The following is a 22,622-nucleotide window of genomic DNA, read 5'->3' as shown; positions in this document are numbered from 1 at the left end:
AGAGCGTATGCCACTCAGGCAGCAGTAGTGCATAACTCACCAGGTACCAGAAGAGGTACAGCCCAGACATGCGCAATGCAAGCTTCCCTCACATGCAGAACAAGTGCAGCTCAGATAGCCAACTTCACCAGCATTCACATGGACAGCAGCAGTGCAGCTTTACTTATTCAGAGCAGGTGCAGCTCACACATTAGAAGTGCAAGATTCAGTCAAACACTGAACATGCATATATGAATAGTAATAAGAGCAAGCTTTGTTCACTCTCAGAACAGGCACTTTCAGGACAGCATTAGCATTTGTTCTTTCTCTACCAGATAATGTCTTTCAAATTCACTTTACAGGAGCTTCGAGACACCCCCAAACCTGTTCTTCCTAATTTCGTAACTATGCGATTGTTCCCTTTGTTTCCTCCCTTCCCCTATAACTTTCCTACTTTTGTCTTAGGCCTTAGGCTACTCCAGAGCCAGACTCACTCTTCAGGATCCACAGTGCACGGCTGAGTCGAATAACAGCCACTTCCTGTTGAGCTCCCCTCTTACTTCCTGTGGAACGTTGAGGCTCAAGGACCAGGACTCTGCCCCCCACGTCGTCTTGTATCAGAATGCAGTAGGTGCACGGCAGGCAGCTGTACTCTACTGTACGAGGGAGACGGGAGCGGGTTGGAACGTTAACCGGCTTTAACGACAGCATTTCAAAATGGGCGTTGGGAATCTGGTCTATGGACTCTAAACGCTTTGAATAAATCACTGTGTTTGCCTAATTGACAAATCTGGGATATTCATAGATAGTTCTCAGGGGCTCAGAAGCAGGTATATGTACACAAGCTGTATCTCCTGTTTACTTCTTAAAGCTGCCCAAAGAGTAAAATGCTCTTCAGTGTTCCAAAGTGGGGTTGTGGGCTCCAATCTCCAAGTTAATGCGCTCTAGTACTGGGATGGTACTGGCTGAAGACACCTTATTGATTTGCTTTCTACTTGGCTTTGACATTAGAGTTGAACAACGGCCGAGATTGCCAATTGGGAGTGTACTAAATCTAACTCCGAGATGGACACCACAAACTTTTATTCCATTGACGAGACCCTCAGTATAGGTTTTGAGCACAGCGCTCTGCTACTTTTTGACTAGGTTTGCTCTAAGCAAATATCACATACATACATACATTGAGGTAAACCATTGCAACTGAAACTCACTGGCTAAAAGCGTAGCTCCTGCGTCAGAAGTAACATGTCTGCCTTCACATTCTTTTAGAGGCAAGGACATCCAACTACGAGAGTCTGTTGTACATGAGTTACGTTTGTACATAGATACGATCCAACTTTGAAACTATTCTGTTTAAATTGAACTGGTTCATGCCAACATTAAGCTAACCCGATGGGTCCAATTACAAAAACAAATTGGCTGACTCCTTGATCATTTGTGATTTAATTACAGTGCAGGTTTGGCTAAACCCTTTGCGCCTTTCAGATCTAATTACAATACAAGGTTATCCAGCTCTGTCCTACATTTGTAGATTTTTTTGCAGTCTAATTACAATATGATGTTGGCTAGCTCGGTGGATCATTTGTGATCTAATTGCAATACCACATTGGCTAGTCCTATAGAGCCTTTGCAACCTAATTGTATCACAGGCTTGGCTCACTCCTACATAATTACAGTACCAGATTGCTAGCTCTGTTGATATTTCCATGTCTGTTTACTATTGAAGGCTGACTATATGAATTGGACCTTAACGTTCGAATGACAACACCACAATGGCTAGCCCCATTAATCCTTTGCAAACAGAATACAATGCAGTGGTGGCTAGCTCTGCTTTTTTTCTCTTTTTATATTTGAATGTGATGAAAATATTGGTGAGCCCCGTACATCCTGTGCAACCTAAGAACAATACCAGAGTAACTAGCCCTGTTTGTCCTCTGTGACTTAATTACAATGTCTGGTTGGCCAGCTCTGGTGCCTGTGTTAACCCACTGGAGGTAGGCTACACCAGAAAGGGGGTTCTGGGAAATCAGCAGGAGTTAATAGGGAACCAGAGAGGTGCTCGCTTTCTAGCCCTATTTGGAAAAAAAAATCATCCCATGTGACTATAATTTTTTTTATGTTGTTAGTTAACTGCTCGTGATAGCAAAACATTTCCACTCAAGATGAAGCATGTTCAATTGTTTCTTCTGTTAGATTTTGCTTTGGAGGCTTCCAGAAGGGCCCCCTCACAGTAACAGATCAGAGGACACCCCGCCCCCCATGGAGGAGGATCTCAAAGTCATCAATGTAAGTGCAATTTTGCCCTGATATGATCCTTTGAAGTTTGTCAATGGTGAAGTGACAGCACTGTGATCTAAAACCACATGGCATAGTTGTAAGCACTTTATGTTGTGAACAAAGTTATGTGAGTTTTTAGGGCTTTGAGAAGCCTCCGAAAGGGATATACATTTTCACCGCTGAACTAGATGGAAAATCTTTGGCAGGCTTTATTTATTGTAATTGTTTATTGTCAACGGACCGATCGGATCTCGGTGCTAGAAAAGAAAACGACTGACGTCACAGTAGCAGGTGGCTAGCCCATAAGCTCCTTATTTACTGCTTTATGAACTGATAAGAAGGAGTATGGCATGGCATTGAAGAGGGATTTCTTCTTCAGTGGTGCATCAGCCATGAGGACAGCTCATTCCAGGGCTCAGCCTACCAGCCGGAAAAAGAGCATGAAAGCTTACCGTATGCACCTGAGGGGGAGCTTAATTTGCCCCAGGGTGAGCTAATCACCAAAACTGTTGACCAATCTTTCCAGAATGAAGAAAGAACAGCACTGAGACTTCGTTTCCTGTAGCTCAGGGTTTCCCAAACTCTGGGTAACAAGCCGATTTTTGAGGGTCGGGAAAGTCCAAGCAAAAAATAAATATGCCTTTAAATTCTGTATTTATCTTGTTACAGTTGCTTTAAGACAGAGGTCAGATGTCCGGCTATGTCTTTTGACAAATTGCTGCTTATTTTTTTAAACATGGGTATTGGTTTTTCAAACTCCTCCCACTTTGCAGGCAGGGAAAGAACAGTAAAGTGAATTGTGTGACAATGGCTGGGGTACAGGGCGTGTGAAAGGAAAGGCTGTAGATGTCATTTTTGTATCACACAACAAAGTGTAAACACCTGCAAATTAACTGTACACATTCAGCAGTTAGTAGAGCAAAAATGAAGCACATTTGTTTGTAATTCTGAAGTGTGATGGAAACAAAGATTTTAAAGGGCTCAAAACAAATCAAAACACTTTTCTCTGTGGTACACAAATTATAAATATTCACTGAAACATGATTTCTGCACATAAGCATTTGTGAGCAATATAGTTTTATCAATTAATCTGTATGTCTGTGCAAATTTAGTGGCTATTTTAATGGAACATTTGCTGTCTGTAAATAACAGTGCGCTAACGTGATGATTTAGTTACATAAACAAATAGCCTCATGTCCATTAAATCTAGGTGGATTACGTAAGTTTGTCCTACAAATTGGGCCATAGATCTAAAACGTTTGGGAAGCACTGTTCAATTTAGAGGTGCAGAAGAAAATCTGAGAAGTTGAACCTCTGATAGGGTTTGGAGCTCTGTGTCTCTTCACCTCATTGGCCAAAGTTAGGTTCACACAATGAGGTGGATTGACTGCATGGAGTTTATGACTGTTTCACTGTTAGTTGAGTGCACGTGTGTACTGCTATGTGAACATTAGTTAAAGAGGATATCCAGCCCATCAGCGGGAAATAATTCAAGCATGTGAACCTATGAAAAATAGCAGCGCTGAAAAATAGTATTTACAGTAGTTATCTTGCACCCAAATCCTTGAACAGCCTGCACATCAGAACCTTCTTCTCAGTTCTTGAATTTCCACAAGAAACTGGCTCTTCACCTAACCCCGACACTGGCTCAGCCAATACAGCTCCTGCTTCAGCGCCAGGATACCCTCCCGGGTGAGTTGGTTGTTAAGCAAATTCACATAACTTAACAGGTGAGTCACTTTTCTTCATTCCAGAGGTGAAGTGATAGATGACGCCAGGGCATGTGTCTCAAAGCTAGAACCTCCGGCCGCCATGTGACTGCAACTAGATTGGGGGACCACTGCAAGAAAAACATCCGCTGAATAGAGATGTTTGCTATACCAATGTCATATAACATTCTTTGCTGCGTAGCATGGTGCCAACGGGTTGAGGCCCTCATATAAAAGCATAGGAATTTTTGAATGCACTCTGGTATTTCACTGGTAACTAGTAAATGTTGTTTCTCAAATGAAAGACATGACACTGTCTGCACACACAAAAATGTAACTGTATCGCGGCAGTTCATATTGTAGGGTATTTCTGTAATCTACATTGGATCTGATCAAGGCAACCACTCCTACTTTGTGAGAGTCCAAAGGGAGGAAGTAAAGTATTATGCACAGTTGATATAGCCCAAACTAGCTATGCACAGACACAAGGCTCACCACTGAGGTGTTTATCCCTGGAAGTAGTGCTATACCTGATGTATCCTCTGCATGTAGACAATATCTGGTGTACCTCTCTATTTACTGAACTTCCTTCACTTCTGTGTACATTCACTAATGTGTTAAAAATAATGTGTGTTTAATTTGCTTTTTAATAACTTCTCCTTATTACCCTTTCATTCAGTACTCTCTATCATTGTTGAACCGTGTGTCTGTTTTACTGAAATCCAGTCATGAAGAGGATCCCTCTCTTCCTGGAACCTGAAGCATGGTGGAGTTTCATGGACCTTATCTTCATTCACTTTGAATGAGATAAGGCATCCCTCAAGATTGTCTTTTCACGTTGGAGATTTGTCTCCAACATGTCTCATGGAGTTCAATCCTGCCCTGTCCTGTCCTATCCTCCACTCTTTGTTTAGTTATCTCTCGATGTGTAGTTATGTAGTCTGTTTCCTGGTAACACTGATCTGTTTTAGAAATACTTCATTCATCTGTACATGCATCCTGGGATTGCAGTCATGCTACCTTGTTATACTGACCAGCTGAAGATATCTACATATTTTTTTAAGTCTGGCCAAATCTAACTAATAGGTTTATGCAGAAATCCTCATTTGATAACATGCAGGAGAAGCCTTTGCTTGTTTGAAAACTTGACAGACTTTCTTTTGTAGCATAAATACATTTTGTTACATCCGCAGTCTAATCCGATTATGGGCTGAATACTTTATTAATACTTTCTTCACAGTAATGATTGGACGTTTGTTTTTGTCTTTCAGTTCACCTGTGTTTACCTGATGCGAGCCTTGCCTCATCCCAATGACCAAGATGGTGCCCAGTACCAGCCACCTCGTTCAAGTCGTTCTCTATTCAGCCTTGAGGTCTGCAGTTCACGCATTTCTTCCCGGCATCCTGGGCCCTGCATGGTGGCATCCAACAGCCGTGTGTTTGTGGAGGTAGGCAAGGGGCCATAAAGAAGAGGGCAACAGATGCTTTGCTACTACACAGGCCAAAAACCCCACAATTTTTAAGAGGATCAGCAGGAGTGTTGGAAGTACCTCCATTACTTCCTATGCCTTCCCTTTGTCTCACCTGATTACCTCCTTGGGAGACCTGGTAGCTCCAGGGGAAGGTTAAGCATATGGGTAAGTATGAATATTGTATTTTTATAGCGCAAACCTACCCAAAAAGCAGGTTAAAGCATTGTGTAGTAGTGTTCCTCAAATATGTTCCTCAAAAGCTCTTTTCAAATTGGAGCAGCGTGGGGCAGTGCTAACAGATATGGAATGTTATTCCAGATCCTGGGTGCATAGATGGAAAAGGCCGGTAGTCTTGCTTTTTTCTTTTTGACACTTCTTAGTCTGCAGTTTGGTGGTATCCTGGCTGTGCCAAGAACCACCAGTGATGGTGTGGGGTGCTGGTTGTTTTGGCTTTGTCTATGATGTCGCTGGTTTTAAAGTTGCTACGAGCGGCAAAGGGAGTCAATGGAGTTGTATCATGGGTTGGGGTTGATGTGATAATATGCTATAATATTTCTTCAGGCTCTGGATGATATGTGCTGTGTAAAATATCTTCAAAATGGTATTATGTGACAGTCATTTCATTAAAAATACAGTTCTGAAATGTATGTGAAAGATTTCTTTGTTTATAGGGCTTATAATACTAAACCATTACTCCATGTTGTATAACTGCTTTGATGATGAGTATTGTTCTGCAGTAATTTGTTTGTGTTTCCAATTCCCAGGTTTTCCCATCTCCACTGGATCCGGACATTCATTTCAGCCTACAGATGTGCTTTGTCTCCCCCTCTTCAGACCCCTGGGTGCCATCAGAATTTCTCCTCATCTGCAGAGGTTGTCCTGCTGACTCCACCGTGACCTTTTCCACCCAACACATTGCCTTCCGGAAGCGCCAGCACTTCAGCTTCCAGTTGAGGCCTGTCTACAATGAGTCAATTCAGTTTCTGCATTGCCGACTGGTTCTAGAACCAGGGGAGGCTGTGGTGAAGGCCTGCGATAAGGAAGAAGAAGCAGGGACTCCAGAAGCTGAGAGAGGCAATGCCAGGGTCAGAATTGGCTTTATCAGCTGTCTGTGTACCCTTGAGTTTTAGATGTCTTTTGGGTTAAATACCTCAATTTGTCAGTGTGTGGTTGACAGGAGGGTAGGTGCAGCTTAGACTACACAAACATTGTGTGTGAATCTTGCCCTAAGCATACAACTACTGCTTTACCAGTGCAAGTCTAGCAGAACTGAATCTTCAATTTTTTTTTCTTAATTTTGTAATCTTATTTGCTATGTTAGACAAGAAATATAGATTAACAAGTAGAAGTTTAAATATTGCACATACCGTCTTTATAGCCATCAATCTTAGAATCTACCGAACATTATTCACATTTATAGTATAGAGGAAGGTTTAGAAAGAGGAAGACAATGTTAGAGGAAAAAACATGTCATTTCCATCTGCAAGGGTTTACAACATATCTATTAACAATCTCTAGCATTGACCACTTATTTTAATTTATACCGCACATCTATGTGTGATGCAGAAAGCACCAGTCAAGTCACAAATAAGATGACACCTCACCAATCATGGAACACTTCCAACTCCACACCGACCACAAAACCATCAGCAAAGGCACCCCCACATGCAGGACCGCGAACAGGCCTCAATGACGCAATCACAGAATTCATCACCGTGCTCGCCATCGAACCCGAACACTACGTCTCCCTGGGAGATCTCAACCTCCACTACCAGGACCCCACAGACACCAACTCCACCGACCTCCTGGATCTAATTGGCTTCACTCACCTGGTTTCAGACCCCACAAACAGAGCAGGACATGTGCTGGACCCTTTCTTCACATCCAGCAACAGAGTCAGATATAGCCTCATCTCAGAACTCACCTGGTCTGACCATTTCATTGTGCACTTCACAACTGCCGTCCCACACTTCACCCCCTCCCCCAACCGCCATAGCTTCCCCTTCCACAGCTGGACTAAAGTCACACAACACCAATGGACAGACGTCCTCTGCATCACCCTGCTGGATGTCACCACCAACCTGGATCAGGCAATAGAGAACTTCAACACCAGGATCACCGGCGCTGCCAATCGAGCCACCCCCATCAAACCAGCCATAACGCACAGATCAACCAAACAAGCCAGCTGGTACACCCAAGAACTCAGCGCAGGGAAAAGCAGGTGTAAACAACTAGAGAGAAAATGGCACGCCAGCAGAAACAACACTGATCAAGCCTACTTCAAGTCTGCCCTCAACAACTACCACCAGCAACTCAAAGACACAAAAAAGAGGTCCTGGTAAACCGCATCGAGGCCAATGCCAACCAGACCAAGGAACTCTTGACCATGGTCAGCGAGTTCACCTGCCCATCAGCCTCCGACAAAGCAATACCCTACTCTCAGAAGCTCTGCGATGCTCTAGCAGACCACTTTCACAAAAGATGGCCACCATTTACAGAAACATAGATCTACAACCCACGGACCTTTCTAGCCTCCTCACTCCCTTGAAGACCGCCACTGACCACCCGCTCACCACATGAGAACAGCTCAGAACACCAAACATTACTGCCTAAATTAACTCAATCCACTCATGAGCACCCTCCGACTCATGCCCCCATCGACTCTTCAACCTCAGACGCGATGACATCAGCTCACCACCATCCTCAGTGCCTCTATCACCACAGTCACCTTTCCCAATGCCTGGAGACACTGGGAGATGAGACCCTCTTCTCAAGAAACCCTCAGCAGACCCCAACGATCTCCATAACTACTGCCCCATCTCGCTTCTCCTGTTTCGCGCCAAGGTCCTGGAGAAAGCCATCAACCTCCAAATCACCAAACACCTGGAGAGAAACAACATACCGTACCCCTCCCAATCAGGATTCAGAGCCAACCACAGCACAGAGACATCCCTGATCGATGCCACAGATGATATCCGCACCCTACGCTACAAAGGAGATTTGGCTGTCCTGATCCTTCTCGACTTCTCTGCAGCCTTCGACATCGTCTCCCACGACGCTCTCATCAAACGTCTACACCAGATCGGAATCAAAGAGGACGCTATTAGATGGATGACATAATTACTCTCGGGGCGCACCAAGAGAATCCGCCTCCCTCAATTTACCTCACAAGCCAAGCTCAGCATCTGCTGCGTCCCTCAAGGTTTGTCTCTCAGTCCAACCCTCTTCAACAGCTACATGATGCCGCTAGCAGACATTGTCAGGACCTACAACATCAACATCATCTTCTGTGCCGACGACACTCAGCTCGTTCTCTCACTCTCAACCGACCCCACCACCACAAAACCCAACTTCCACAACTGCATAAAGAACGTCTCACCTTGGGTGAAGGACAGCTGCCTTAAGCTCAATATGGATAAGACCGAAGTGATGATTTTCAGCAGCCACACCACCCTCTGGAATGGCACCTGTTGTCCATTGAAACTCAGCCCAAACCCACACTGAAAGATTACTCTTGCAACCTCTGCATCATTCTGGACAGCAAACTCTCTATGAAATGATAGGTCAATGCCATCTCCTCACCCTGCTTCCACACTCTTCAAATGGCTCCCCATCAGCACCAGGAAAACAGTAATGCAGGCCCTCATCACCAGCCACCTGGACTATGGCAACGCACTCTATATAAACACCACCAGAAAACTCATGAGAAGACTTCAGGCGATACAAAACACAGCAGCCAGACTGATCCTCAACCTAAAAGGACCCACATCACCCAGAAACTGAGAGACCCCCACTGGCTCCCAATCCACAAAAGATGCCTCCTGACCCACGCCTACAAAGCTCTTCACAACCTAAGACCTGCGTACATGAATCACCTTTGAACTTCGACAAACCTTCCAGGAACTTCTGCTATACCCACCTCGCCCTCGAACAGACACCACGCATCTGCAGTTGCCGCACAGGAGGATGCTCCTTCTCCAACCACACGGCCAAGTCCTGGATGCCCTCCCCCTACACCTCAAAACATCACCCTTAATGACAGACTTCATTAAGAAGCTCAAGACCTGGCCCTTTGACTGAATACCGCAGCCAACCGCCTCGATACCCTCATGGGTGATAAGTCACGCTCCACAAATACAGTATGATTGATTGATTGGCAAACTAGAAATAAACATACTTCTCTTCAATAGCCTCTATGTGGTAGGCATACCAAATGTAAATAATTCCAGATTTGCAAACCTTAGTAAATCTAGAATTGAGTGAAATCCATGGGTGAATGCAGGGGAACGACAATGCTCCCCTTGAAATGCCTACTACAACTAAATGTAACGCAACGCAGCACAAGCTGCTGCATTGCATTACATTTCTTTACAAAGCAATGCAAGGCCAAGCAAATCAGGCCAGGTGTGGCTTATAAATCCCAAATCAGCCTTTGTGTTGTCCTGCGTGACGCAAGGGCCAGGAAAAGGCTCAGTAAATCTGGGCCAATATATGTAAAATTTGACTTATGCAATTTCTGCCTTGTCGCCTTTTTTAAATACCCTGGTGTATTTAAACACTTCATTACCGTTTCTAATCTTGTAGCCCAAATCTTAGTCCAATTTGTTTAGACCACATAAATTGGTAAAACAGAGATATAACTCATAAAGTCCATTAACTCTTTTCCATTCTTAGGCACCACTGCTATTTGACTCTTCACATTTTTTTTAAATGGCTTAATATTGTGATTATTATTGAACATCCCTTGCACAATTGATTATAAAATGCTTTGTAGAAAAATTAGTATTTCTTGTTTTAAGATGAAAGCCTTACTAGATTTGTAATCCTATGAATGATAAGGAACCAGGAGGGCATCTAAAAATATTTTGGCTCTGGCCGTATCAATTTGCATTTTCCTAAAATGTTTCCTACAGCTTCATAGCAAAGTTGCAGAGTATTTCATTTATAGAAGACCTTTTAGTTAGATGTTACCACTAAAGATATCAGTACCCCCAATAAACTGGCTTTTTACATTTGGATCAGTCTATAAGGCAGTAGTTTTTAATCTTTGTCCTATTTTCCAGAAGGATTGGTCCTTTCTGAAAAGTGCTTTAGTTATGACAAATGCTTGAAAAATAGTGCTTGCATCACCTCCTATAACCTCAACTGTTTACACTTTTTACAAATGCACCACAATCCACACGTATATCACCTCTGGCTAATCCAGTACTGGGACCCACACTGTCATTGCACCTCACGCCTTCTTATTAGAGAGATGGTTAAAGAATGCATGCATGCCAATGTGCAGGGGGGAATTGAAGGTAATGACTTGGTGGTCTACCATCCATTTGACAGGGATGATCTCATTGTACATAGTCCATAGGGAGACCACTAGGCGATAGTGATATTCCTTTGATAGTGTTCTACTTTTTTGCGTATTAGGATGTTTTGTGTCTGTGGTGTCTTTAGGTTGTTGATATACTAGAATTCCATCAGTAATGTTTTAAGTCAGTCACACAATAATGTGCACCTGATTGTGTAGTTCTATACATTTTCTTACCCTAGAATACCATTCTGACATAAATGAGCTGTAAATGTGTCATGCTTTAGGGCAGTGTCTATGTTGAAACACAATATGAACACTGCCGCTTCAAATGATATCTTTTATACAATTGCTCTGGTGCCAGCATATTGGTATGTGTATGGTGCAATAGTAGTGCATGTGATCTGCAGCAGTGCAAAGGTATCATAGTAATTGTTCTTTCTTTGTGATCGCTTTTAATTTTGGGGAGTCTTTGTATCCCCTTTTATCCCCTCTAGGTTCGAGCTTGTGCCGACCCGGGTGAGAGCACAAACAGAAGTCATATTCGAATTATCTCTAAACCAATAATTGTTACCGTGGCTGGTGAGGTTGGGGTTACGGGAGGACGAAATACTCCTAGTCTTAAATCAGGTGAGGCGCTTAAAGAGACTTGATGCATGACCATGTGTAGATCCCCTAAATTGTAGACTCATCTCTAACAATTTCCCAAGCTGAGTTAAATGTAAGCTTCACCTTCTAAGGTTGCATTAGCTTACACAGTAAACCTGTTATATTGTTAAACTTTGTTTATACATTGAGTTACTCTTTGTTCGATTATCCGTGTGATTATGCGAAGAGTGTGCTGTCTGCTGGGGCAGCACCAAAAAAACGCACAAATGGTGTTGCAACAATTTTTATCCCGATGCTTATTGTAAGGTGAGTGCACATAATGCTACTTTGGTCAGATTTTGAAACCCAGTTTACTACCATCTACTAGTTGATTGTTTTGGCAAGCCTTGAAATGTTTGCTAGTGCTTCTTTAGGAGAAGACCAAGAGGGCTATGGATACATCGGGTGTTGGGAGGCGTGGCCTGCAGGGGCAACATGGCAGACGCGTCTGAGTTCGCTCCGTCACTTATCCCCTTAATCCGGAAAGTTTCTCTGTTTTACTGAGCCATATGCAGCGAGACGCCGTGGTGGATTGCTAGACAAACCCCCAGGCACCTGATGGAGTGACAACGCCTCCATGGTTATTCTCATATGAGCGCCATGGCCAGGAGTCGGGTCCCGACTGGACACGCGTGTCCTTGGAGGAGCCTGTGAAATCACCCATAAGCGGACATGGCTGCCGTACGAGAAGGGAACGGCAGCAGAAAGAGGCGCACGTCGCGCCACTCCACAAAGGAGCAACAAGGCAAATTAGAAGCCGCAAACAGCGCTGCCCGGTAAGAGAAGGGACAGGTGGCGCTGTGAGGGGATTGATCTTGGCCTTGGGAGCGGCCTGGGCCCACTCAGGCCAATAGAAGAGGCGTCGCGAGCAAAGAGCGTATAATACAGGAGCGAGGTGTGGAGGTAACCGCGAACTGCGCCTCCTGGTAAGAGTGGGTACGCGCAGCACAGCGACTAGAGGAATTGACCGCGGCCTTGGGAGCGGCCCAGGCCTGGGCCCGCTCAGGCTGGCAGAAGAGGCGGAGTGCACACAGCTGCTGGTGGGCCCGGCTACAAATAAAACTACTGAAGCGGGGGCCTGACTTTGCGAAGTAATCAAAATCACTAACAGCGCCACCCGGCAAGGGTACGGACGGGCGAACATTGCAAAGCACGAAACTGCGAGAGACCCCAGGAGTGGTCCGGGCCCGGGCTGCCCGAATTGCCTACAGAAGAAGACTGGGTAGGCATGGGAGCTAGCAGGAGAGCCTGGTGAGGAGACCGAGGCTGCCAGTAGGCCCCACGATAAAGCGTGGCGCTGGTGCTGGTGCCTGGCCTGGAGGAACAACAAGCGTTTGAATCCCCGTGCATGCAGGCGCTGAAGATAAGCTTTGAGCGGCACTGAAACCAGAAATTGAAGCTGTGAGAGCGCTATAGGGTGAAGGGGCACTCTGGTGAACAAGGGGGAACCTCGTCAGGGCCAAGATTAGTTGGGAGAAGACTGAGGAGTATTCCTTCAACTGTTGCAATCCTAGGTACGGCTGGGCCTGAGGCAGTGTAAACTGTTGGCCACAGTCACACTGGCAAACAAAGGCAACTGCAGATGGGAATAAAGGAAAGAAGGCCTCCGCCTGTCGACATCCTTGCACAGAGGATTATTGCAAAACGTGCTTCATCCAAAGGAGGGATTGATAGCCAGGACCATGGCATGTTGGAGAAGGGGGCGGCATATGATGCACCATTACAAAGGGGGAGCCCTGGGCTCATAACACAAGGCGCGGGACTGGTGATATAAGGAAGCTGTGTGGAAGGCCCAGAACACAGTAGCTGACCATCCTAGTGAGGGAATTGTGGGGGGGTTCATCTTGTCGCTCCTGCCTGTAGGCATAGCGCAGCAAATCGTCAAGTCCTTCCAATTATACTGCTCTGCCCTGCCGGGAGCACCGAGACAACAGGTGTGCACTGGACAGCGTACCTGGGCTGATGGGTCATACTAAAGGAGCAGGGTCGAGGGCCTCCTCGCAAGTTGCAGACCCGGTAGACATGGATCAAACGCAACCACTAACACAACAGGACCCCCCCCGAATGATTGCTTAGATGCCATCCTGAATGCCATAGAGCAATCCAGGGAGTTGATGGAATCCAAAATAGATAAAGTTGAGCTTGATCTTACACTGCTGCAAGCGGATCACCAGAAACTGAGGGACAGAGTCACTGCGGTCGAACAGCCTGCCATTGACTTCCTGGAAAAACAGCACAATGCGCATGAGGCCAGAATACGATATCTGGAAGACCGAGTGGAAGATGCAGAAGGTCGTTCCAGTAGGAACAATGTTAGCCTGATCGGGCTGCCGGAGGGAGTGGAAGGTCAGGATGCAATAGCCTTTTTGGAACAATGGCTTAAGGATATACTGCCCTCCTCCTCCTTCTCTCCCTTCTTTTTACCATAGAACGAGCACACTGCATCCCCTGCAGGAGACCGGTGCCAGGCACTGGGGCGCACCCACTTATATTCAAACTGCTACACTTCAGGGACAGAGATATGATCCTGCGGGAAACAAGGAAAATGTCTGAGGTAAAGTTTGACAATGTAAAGGTCCTCTTCTTTCCGTACTATACAATTAGGATCCAGTGTGAAAGGGGGTATTTCCTGCAAATTAAACAGAAGCTTAGGCAGCTAGACATTGCATATTCATTGCTCTATCCAGCATGACTCCGAGTGGTCTTTGATGGGAAAACAAGATCCTTTGATACACCACAAGACACCTGGGACTGACTGGAAACCACAGGTCGGGTCCCAGACCAACAGGCATACTGGGCACCTGGCGTGGAGAGGCCAGCGGAATGAGGAATCGTCGTTGACGGCCCAAGAAACAGAACCCTGGCCTAGCAGCAGCACCTGGCCCAGATCAAATTAGACAGGAGCGACAGGCGGCGGTTTGAGTAGCGGAGCGGATAGCTGAAGTTTCAGAGACGATCAGCAAAGAGGAAACTCCAATTCGCTCTTAGGAGGATGAGGGCTCGTTGGCAGCTGGACTATGGGACGTAGTATCGCTGCGAATGCCTGATGTCACGCCACAGACTTCTGATAGTATCGTATAAATGCTGCAGTCACAGTGATGGCATCACAAACTATCTAAAGAACTGCACCTCAATGACATTTGGTATTGTCACTCTTGCGTGGTTTATTATACTGGGGGATTGCACAGTTGGTGATGCACCTAGGCTTACACACGGTGCTTACTGGTTATTTCAGCTGTTTACATTACTATATGCAAAGACATGATACACTGGGGGATATCATAGTGGCATGCCCCGCACGGCCATCCACCCCCTCACGTCTGACCCTCAGATGAACTGTAAACTGGTAAAGTTCTTCCGCATAAATGATCAGGCAACAAAGTCAATACAGCAATGAGTGGGTCCACCAACAGAAGGTCTAACGTCAGCATTAACTGATTCTTTTGAACAACCATCCTGAGGATGATACCCCAAGGAGGGAGAAAGGGGACCGGATCACCTCAGAAGTAGAGACTTCTATTCTTAATCTTAACGACTTGTTGCCGGTATCGACCCGATTAACTTTTGTCACCTGTTAACTGCCGGTTTACTCCTACAAACCATGTAGTAAAAAGTAGGGTACAGGCACTATTTCATTGAATCTTAGAGTGTATTTATGGTCAACAGTTGATTTTAAATTTGTGATATATTTATTGGCGGGACATCAGCCAGTTGTTTGATTTTTTGTTTTTATCATAGCTGTTACAAACAGTAAAGAAAAATTGTTATGGTTTTAATTAACTAAACAATAAAATTTACACACCCTCACATTTTCCCTCATAAAGGGAACCAGTTGGTTACACGGACAGTTTCCTTTCTGTCAGGGTTTGGGTAGCACCTCTTGTTTATGGGGGCCGCTCTAGTAATGTTTCTACTCTGCCATGTTGGCCCATTCACTTTCCCTTTAGTTGTAGAGGCTTTCCTGGGGGAAATGGGTGATGATATTGTGTTCTGCCGATTCACACACATGGCTTCATGCAAAAGTCAGATTACATTCCATTTTCACATCAAGTAGTGTCATGAGAGACCATACGATACTCACCTGGAATGTGCGGGGTCTCCGCACACCATCGTGCAGGTATGCGGTTTATTTTTACCTCAAAAGAGACAACGTGCACATTGCCCTATTACAAGAGACACACTTAAATAAGGTTGAAACGGTCAGGCTGCAAAGAAAATGGAGGGGTAAGGTGTATGCTACTGTTTACTCACTGTTTGCATGTGGGACCTTAATTTGGGTTCGCCTGGGTACACTTTCATGATGGAGGAGGTCCCTGCTGACAAAGATGGCAGATATGTGTTTCTAAAAGGTATGCTAGGTGCCATATTCTGCTAGGTAATGTGTATGCCCTTAACACAGACCAAGGGCAATTCCTTAGATCGCTCTCCCAAATATTAACAAAATGGTGCGACATACCGTGGCTGATCGGAAGGGATTTCAATAGCGTTGTGTACACTGGTTTAAACAGATCCTTTCCCCCATAAGATGTACGACTGCCACAGCCAATTCCACGGTACTGAGCGGATGGGTGCATTGGTGGGATCTGGTTTATGTTTGGAGGCATCGTAACCCTGGAGAGATGATATAGTCATTCTACTCCGTGCCTCACGATCTACATGTACAATTGGATAGATTTCTAAGCTCACCCTCCCTAATTCCCTACATAACGGCTTGGATTACCGGGGTTTTACGCATTCTGACCACAACCCACATTACGTTACACTGGCATGGGAATGCGGGACTCCTGACATCCCTACACGGCGGCTACAGCCGGCGATGTTGGAGGACCCGTTCTTTCGAGACTCAATAGGGGAGGCCATCAGTGAATATTTCACACACAACACTGGGACTGCTTCATCCACTATAGTGGAGTGGGCTGCCATGAAAGTTACACTATGTGGGGAGTGTCTGGGCAGGGTGTGGCATGATAAGGAAAATAGAATTGGAACTGCTTGTAGTGGAAAAGGACATATTGACAGTAGAATCTCAAGCAATAGAAGATGTCCGAGACTCCACCCCACTATTAGAGGTGCTTAAAAAACATACAGAACTCCTTGAACACCAGAGGAGTTTGAACTTCGTGGCACATTCAACAACAGCACACGCTAAGGCCTAATTGGCCTGGTTGATCAAACAAGCTCAAGCCATAGAACCCATCGCTGACCACGCACTTTACTCAATTATATAGATCTACCTTGAACGTCCCCTAGACAGACATACACTCCTTTCTTGATGGTCTCACCTTCCCCACTCTTACACCCAAACAGCGTAGAGAATTGGATACCCCGCTTACACTAGAGGAAGTGAGAGGCACAATGTGATCACTGCCGCCTAGCAAGGTCCCAGGACCGGATTGCTTTCCCCACAAATTTACAAGACATATGCCGATCTTTTAATCCATCAGTTATTAGGGGTGTACACGGAAGCATTGGAGGATACCTCCCTTCTAGCCTTTCTGACAAAGGCAACCTTGATTACACTCCCGAAATCGGATAGGGATCCCACACACACAAGCGTTTACCAACCCCTGGTGCTGCTAAATGGAGACTACAAAGTACTGGTATGTGTTCTGGCAGGCCGATTGGCACCTGTCACCCCGCTTCTGGTCCATCCGGATCAGAATGGCTTTGTTCCGGCTTGAAACACCATTTTAAATATTCATAGGCTTTTTCAGGTAATGCGCAACGCTACGGCGGCTTGGCCGGCGGCTAGCTGCCTAGTCTTGGATCTAGAGAAGGCCTTTGATACGGTGGAGTGGCCTTAAATGTTTGGGGTGTTGCGACGTTTTGGTTTTGGGCCGTACTTCTTAAGATTAGTTAGACTATTGTATGGAGCACCTGCTCTAGTGTCAGCTTGGGAACGCTATTCTCAAGGCCCATACCGACTGGGGGAGGAACTAGGAAGGGGTGCCTCCTTTCCCCTCTAATCTTTTCCCTGGCTTCAGAGACTTTGGATATAGATTTGCGTCAATCAGCAGATCATTGGGGTATACAGCTAGGAGAGGAGACACATGCCATTTCGCTCTATGCGGATGATATCTTGCTCACCTTAGGGACCTACAAGTGATACCCCCGATTATCTCCAACACACTAAAACTATTTGCTATGATTTAAGGACTGGGCGTGAACTGGAGGAAATCATGTTTATTTCCCTTTACTCCTAACACAGACGCCCTTCATTTGGTGGTAGATAGTGCGTTGGTGGCTTGGCAGCCGGTTGTGTTTCGGTATTTGGGTGTAAGAATTTATCACACTGACTGGATCTCCTGGATGGTAATCCAGGAGCTTTAAGATCCCAAATAGAGTTCTGGAAAACGCTCAACTTCTCAGTTGCAGGAAAGATAGCACTTATTAAAATGGTGATGCTGCCCAGACTGCTATATTATTTCGCTAACCTTCCGATATATTTACCAGCATCATTTTTTCGACCGTTGGAGGGTATAATGAGAGACCTCATATGGAGCAATACGCACTCTGGGGTGGCGCTTGTTAATTATACTTACCCCAGACACAAGGAGGGTTGGCTCTGCCCAACAATGAACACTATTACCTGGCGTCCCAAATACAATGGGTGGCGGATCTACACCTTACAGATACAGCAGAATGTGGTCCTCCATACACGTTGGGCAGACTCCTCTTTATCTTTCACCCATGCACTAGGGCACTTGCATCACTTCCTCTCCTGGTGTAGATAGCTAAAAAATGCTTGCGTAGAGCTCTGCATCTTACTAGACATGTCACACCATTTACGCCTGCAATCCCACTGCTAGGAATGCTTAAGGGGGGAGGGGGGAGGGGGGAGGGGGCAGAGTTAGAACTGCAGAACTCATAGACTGGCAAGACGCTGATATACACACACTGGGAGACCTATATGTGGAGGGTGCGTTACAGCATTTCCTTTCCTTGACTGAAGAAGAGGGCATCCCTCCGAGACAATTCCAAAACCACACCTCCCTGATGGCCACTTAGGGCGTCACTGGGGCAATATCGCGCAGGAACCCCGTGTCGTGGTCTGGTATATAACAAGAGCCACTAACCTGAAAGCCGGGTACAGCAGGAACGATGCTAGGTAATCTCCTCCCCTAAGAGGTGACACCTGTGCGCAGTTTTATCTTTACGACACAAATGACACCCCCACCGGGGAAGGGAAAAAAGGGACAAAGGAAACAAAAACAGAGTTGTCGCCTGCACTTCGGACCCACTTGGCAAGAAAGGTGATATCTCTCTTCGGGCTTCTATCCCTATGCCCTGCAACGAGAATACAACATACATTCAGCAGGTTCGAGGTCATGCACATCCTAACCCCCTCCCCATCCTTAATCCCTAGGTTGTCACTTACACGTGTAATAGCAGGGAGAAGGACAAGGTAACAGGCGAGTTCTCCAAACAAAATAACCCCTCAATGGGATAGGTTCTATTATGCAGTCTTGTAAATAGAGTTAAATGGATACTTATCCGTCCGTTGCGTGCCTGGCAGTCCATGCACCAACGCTGTTCCGTTTCTTGCTGAAATCCGGCGCTATCATAAGCGCGCAATGTACTCAGCCTTCCACTCTTGGACCAAGGTTACGGCACTCTGGAAAGTGGAAAAGCGGACGGGACCCTGGGGAGCGTGATAGGGAAGAGTTTGAATCACCGCTGCTGTGTGGCTTCGCTATGGGGGTCCGCAAGGAAACGGGGGCAAAAGGTACTGCGGTCTTACACGGGACTTGGAGCCTCCGCGGGTTCAGAGTACTTAGAACGCTGAGAGAATGCCCCTTCTACTTCCGCATCGGTGACGGAAAAGCCACGGAGTAATGGGTAGAGCGGGTTGGATGCGCAGCGCTCTCCTGCGTCTTGAAGAGCCTGCGTAGGTCTCGTGATGAAATACGACCGTCTCGCCGGTTCGCGTCGTGGAGGGCGAGCGCTGATCTCTTCTTCTCCGGTTAAAGCCCGTAACGGCTTTGGAACGTTGCCGGCGTTGCGGTGCTTCCGCGCTGTGGTGAATATACGGTTCGCTCCTTCTGGGGGTATTGTCTTCAGTATTCAGCCTCAGAGTAGAAACGACGTGACTCCTCGGAAGGTCTCTGGAACTTGAGTGACAAGCACCGATTCACGTGGGGGCGGGGCTTATATAATGAATGCAGTTCTTCCCCAGTGCACCTTGGGAATTGTAGTTTATAAGCCCCTCTGTCATACATTTTCACTCCGTACCTGCTCTACGGCGTCCCCTCTGCTGGGCCATGACAGTACCCCCTCTCAATGTCCGCCGTCTCGGCGGACCTCCTGGCTTAGAAGGGTGTTGGGCATGGAAACGTCTCACCAGACTGGGGCAATGTAGGTTGTTCTTAGGTTCCCATGACCTGTCTTCCGGCCCATAACCCTTCCACTCTACTAGGTAGTGGATCTGAGCTCGTAGTACCTTGGAATCTAGAATAGCCTGTACCTCGTATTCTTCCTCCACTTCTACGTCTATTGCAGGGGGTCTAACGGGAAGGCATGTGCTGGCGCGGCAAGGTTTCAGAAGGGACACATGAAACACCGGGTGGATATGCCACGTGGGGGGCAATGTGAGTTTCATGGCCATAGGGTTAATGATTTTGCTGATAGGGTAAGGACCTATATATTTGGGTGTTAGTCTATTGTTTCCCTTGAGCCGTAAATGTTTTGTGCTCAACCAGACTTTATCACCTACAGAGTATGTGGGTTCTGGGGTCCACTTTTTATCAGCCTGTGATTTATCTCTTGCTCGAGCTTCTTCGAGATGTATCTTAGCTGTGTCTAACACGGTTTTGAGGTGTGCGTGGTGTTCTTGAATGGAAGGGAGTTTTGAGATAATGGGATTGTCAAAAGGTAGCATGTTGGGATGGAAACCAAAAAGACAAAAGAACGGAGAGCATCCCAAGGATGAATGGGTGGCATTATTGTATGCAAACTCAGCAGTCCATAGGAGTGTACTCCATTCGTCGGCATGCATCGGGGTGAAACATCTGAGATATTGCTCCAAGGTTTGATTGAGCCTTTCAGTTTTCCCATCTGTTTGGGGATGATAACTAGTTGATAGTCTTGCGTCCACTTTCATTATGGCACACAGTTCTTTCCAGAATCTGGAAGTGAATTGGGTCCCTCGGTCAGTGATAATGACGGCTGGTATTCCATGTAACTTAATCACCTGTTGTAGGAAGATCGTGGCGACTTCTGCTGCCGTGGGTAACTTGGGGAGAGCAATGAAGTGCCCCATCTTGGTTGGATGATCTATGATTACCAGGATTGTGTTGTTCTTACAACTAGGCGGCATTTCCACTATAAAATCCATGGCAATGGTATGCCAAGGAGCCGGTGGCGTGGGAATAGGTCTAAGGAGACCGCTGGGTCTTTGGTGAGAGGCCTTTGCCTGAGTGCAGACGGCACAATCTGTCACATAGGTGGCGGTGTCTTGTCTTAATGTTTCCCGCCAGAAATAGCGTGACATTGCTTGTTCTGTTTTTTGTCTTCCGACATGACCGGCTAAGGTAGTGTCGTGGACCCAGTGTAATGCTTGTTCTTGCAACGGCTTACTGGGAACGTACAATTTATTGTCGTGAAACAGTAGCCCTTCTTTATGTGTTCTCCGTTGAGGCCCTTCCTGGACCCAGGCTGTCGTGTCCATAGTCTTCACGTGACTTTTTACTTCGGTAAGGAAGAGCTGGGTGGAGATCGACGCCGTTGTCTTAGTAGGGAAGGTCGCCTTTTGTAAGATTATCGGAGGCTCTTCTTCTGTCTCAGGTACTGAAGGACCCTCGAGTACTGGGCTTGACAAGGCATCTGCCTTTCCATTTTGTGGTCCTGGTCGATATTTAATAAGGAAATCGAAATCCGCGAAAAACAGGGACCATCTTAGCTGTCGGGGGGTTAAGGCCCGGGCACTCTTCAAGAAAAGTAGATTTCTGTGGTCGGTATAGATTTCGACGGTGTGTCTAGCCCCTAGTAGATGGTGTCTCCACTCCTCACAGGCGCGTTCCTTGTCAGTGGTGCTGTAATTGATTTCGCAGCTTGTCAATTTCTTCGAAAAGAAGGCAACAGGGTGGAGTTGCCCGGTGTCCGGGTGTCGTTGAGAAAGGATTCCTCCTAACGCGTAATAGGAAGCGTTCGTTTCTAGCATGAAGGGCAGGGAGGCATCCGGATGTCTTAAAATCGGTGCTCTGGAAAAACACCTTTTTAGGTCTTGGAAGGCTTCTTCAGCTTCAGCTGTCCACTTGAAGGTGGCTCCTTTCTTCAGTAGATATGTCATTGGTTGGATGCGGGTAGAGAAGTTTTGTATAAATCTTCTATAGAAGTTTGCAAACCCCAAGAAACTCTGTAGGGCCTTGACACTAGAAGGTGATTTCCACTCTTGGATGGCCTGCGTTTTCTTTGTATCCATGCACACTCCATTGGGCCCAATGACATACCCTAAGAATTTTACCTCCTGAGTGTGAAAGAAGCATTTCTCAAGTTTTGCGTAAAGTGAGTAGCTCTGGAGCCTATCCAATACCGCTGCTACATGGAGTGTGTGCTCTTCTAACGAAGAGGAGTAGATTAAAATGTCATCGATGTATACGATGCAGGATACATCTAGTAGGCCCCTCAATACCTCATCCATGAAGTACTGGAAGGCGGCAGGGGCATTACAAAGACCAAAGGGCATAACTTGGTACTCGTATAAGCCAAACTTTGTTCTGAATGCCGTCTTCCACTCATCCCCCTGCCGCACTCTGACCAGATGATACGCTCCCCTGAGATCCAATTTCGTGAAGAATTTGGCTCCTTTCAGTTTATCTAGCAATACCGGGATGAGGGAAAGGGGATACCTGTTCTTCTTGGTAATTCTGTTTAGGGCTTTATAATCTATGCAGGCCCGTAATCCTCCTTCACGCTTCGGAATGAAAAATAAAGGAGATGACGCAGGAGAGGAGGAATGTCTAATAAATCCGTTGGCCAGTAACGAACTGAGATATTGCTGAAGGTAAGTAGTTTCCGCTTCCGTAAGGGCATAGATGCGGCTACACAGGATACTGGCCCCTGGTTCCAATTCAATGACGCAATCATAAGCCCTGTGCGGAGGTAGTTTATTGGCTTCTTGTTCATTGAACACGTCTTGATACTTCTGGTATTCGGGGGGTACTTGTGACGTACATCCTATATTCGTGGAGCAACTTCCACTAGCCAAGAATGCTGCGGGGTTGTCTTTCTTCGAAG

General features: G+C 46.2%; 1 protein-coding gene across 1 annotated transcript in view; it reads left to right on the top strand.

The window, feature by feature from the left end:
* Positions 1 to 22,622, top strand: part of LOC146856222 (transforming growth factor beta receptor type 3-like) — a 129,932-nt gene that overhangs the window by 50,961 nt on the left and 56,349 nt on the right. The window contains exons 4-8 of the mRNA XM_085654283.1: positions 445 to 606; positions 2,173 to 2,265; positions 5,237 to 5,413; positions 6,202 to 6,522; positions 11,237 to 11,369. Coding sequence (XP_085510409.1) covers positions 445 to 606; positions 2,173 to 2,265; positions 5,237 to 5,413; positions 6,202 to 6,522; positions 11,237 to 11,369 — 886 coding nt within the window. The remainder of the gene's footprint in view (positions 1 to 444; positions 607 to 2,172; positions 2,266 to 5,236; positions 5,414 to 6,201; positions 6,523 to 11,236; positions 11,370 to 22,622) is intronic.

The sequence above is a fragment of the Triturus cristatus genome, chromosome 4_1 (assembly GCF_964204655.1).
Source record: "Triturus cristatus chromosome 4_1, aTriCri1.1, whole genome shotgun sequence".
Taxonomy (NCBI): domain Eukaryota; kingdom Metazoa; phylum Chordata; class Amphibia; order Caudata; family Salamandridae; genus Triturus; species Triturus cristatus.
Note: the sequence above shows the minus strand (reverse complement) of the source record. Positions and strands in the feature narration are given on the sequence as shown.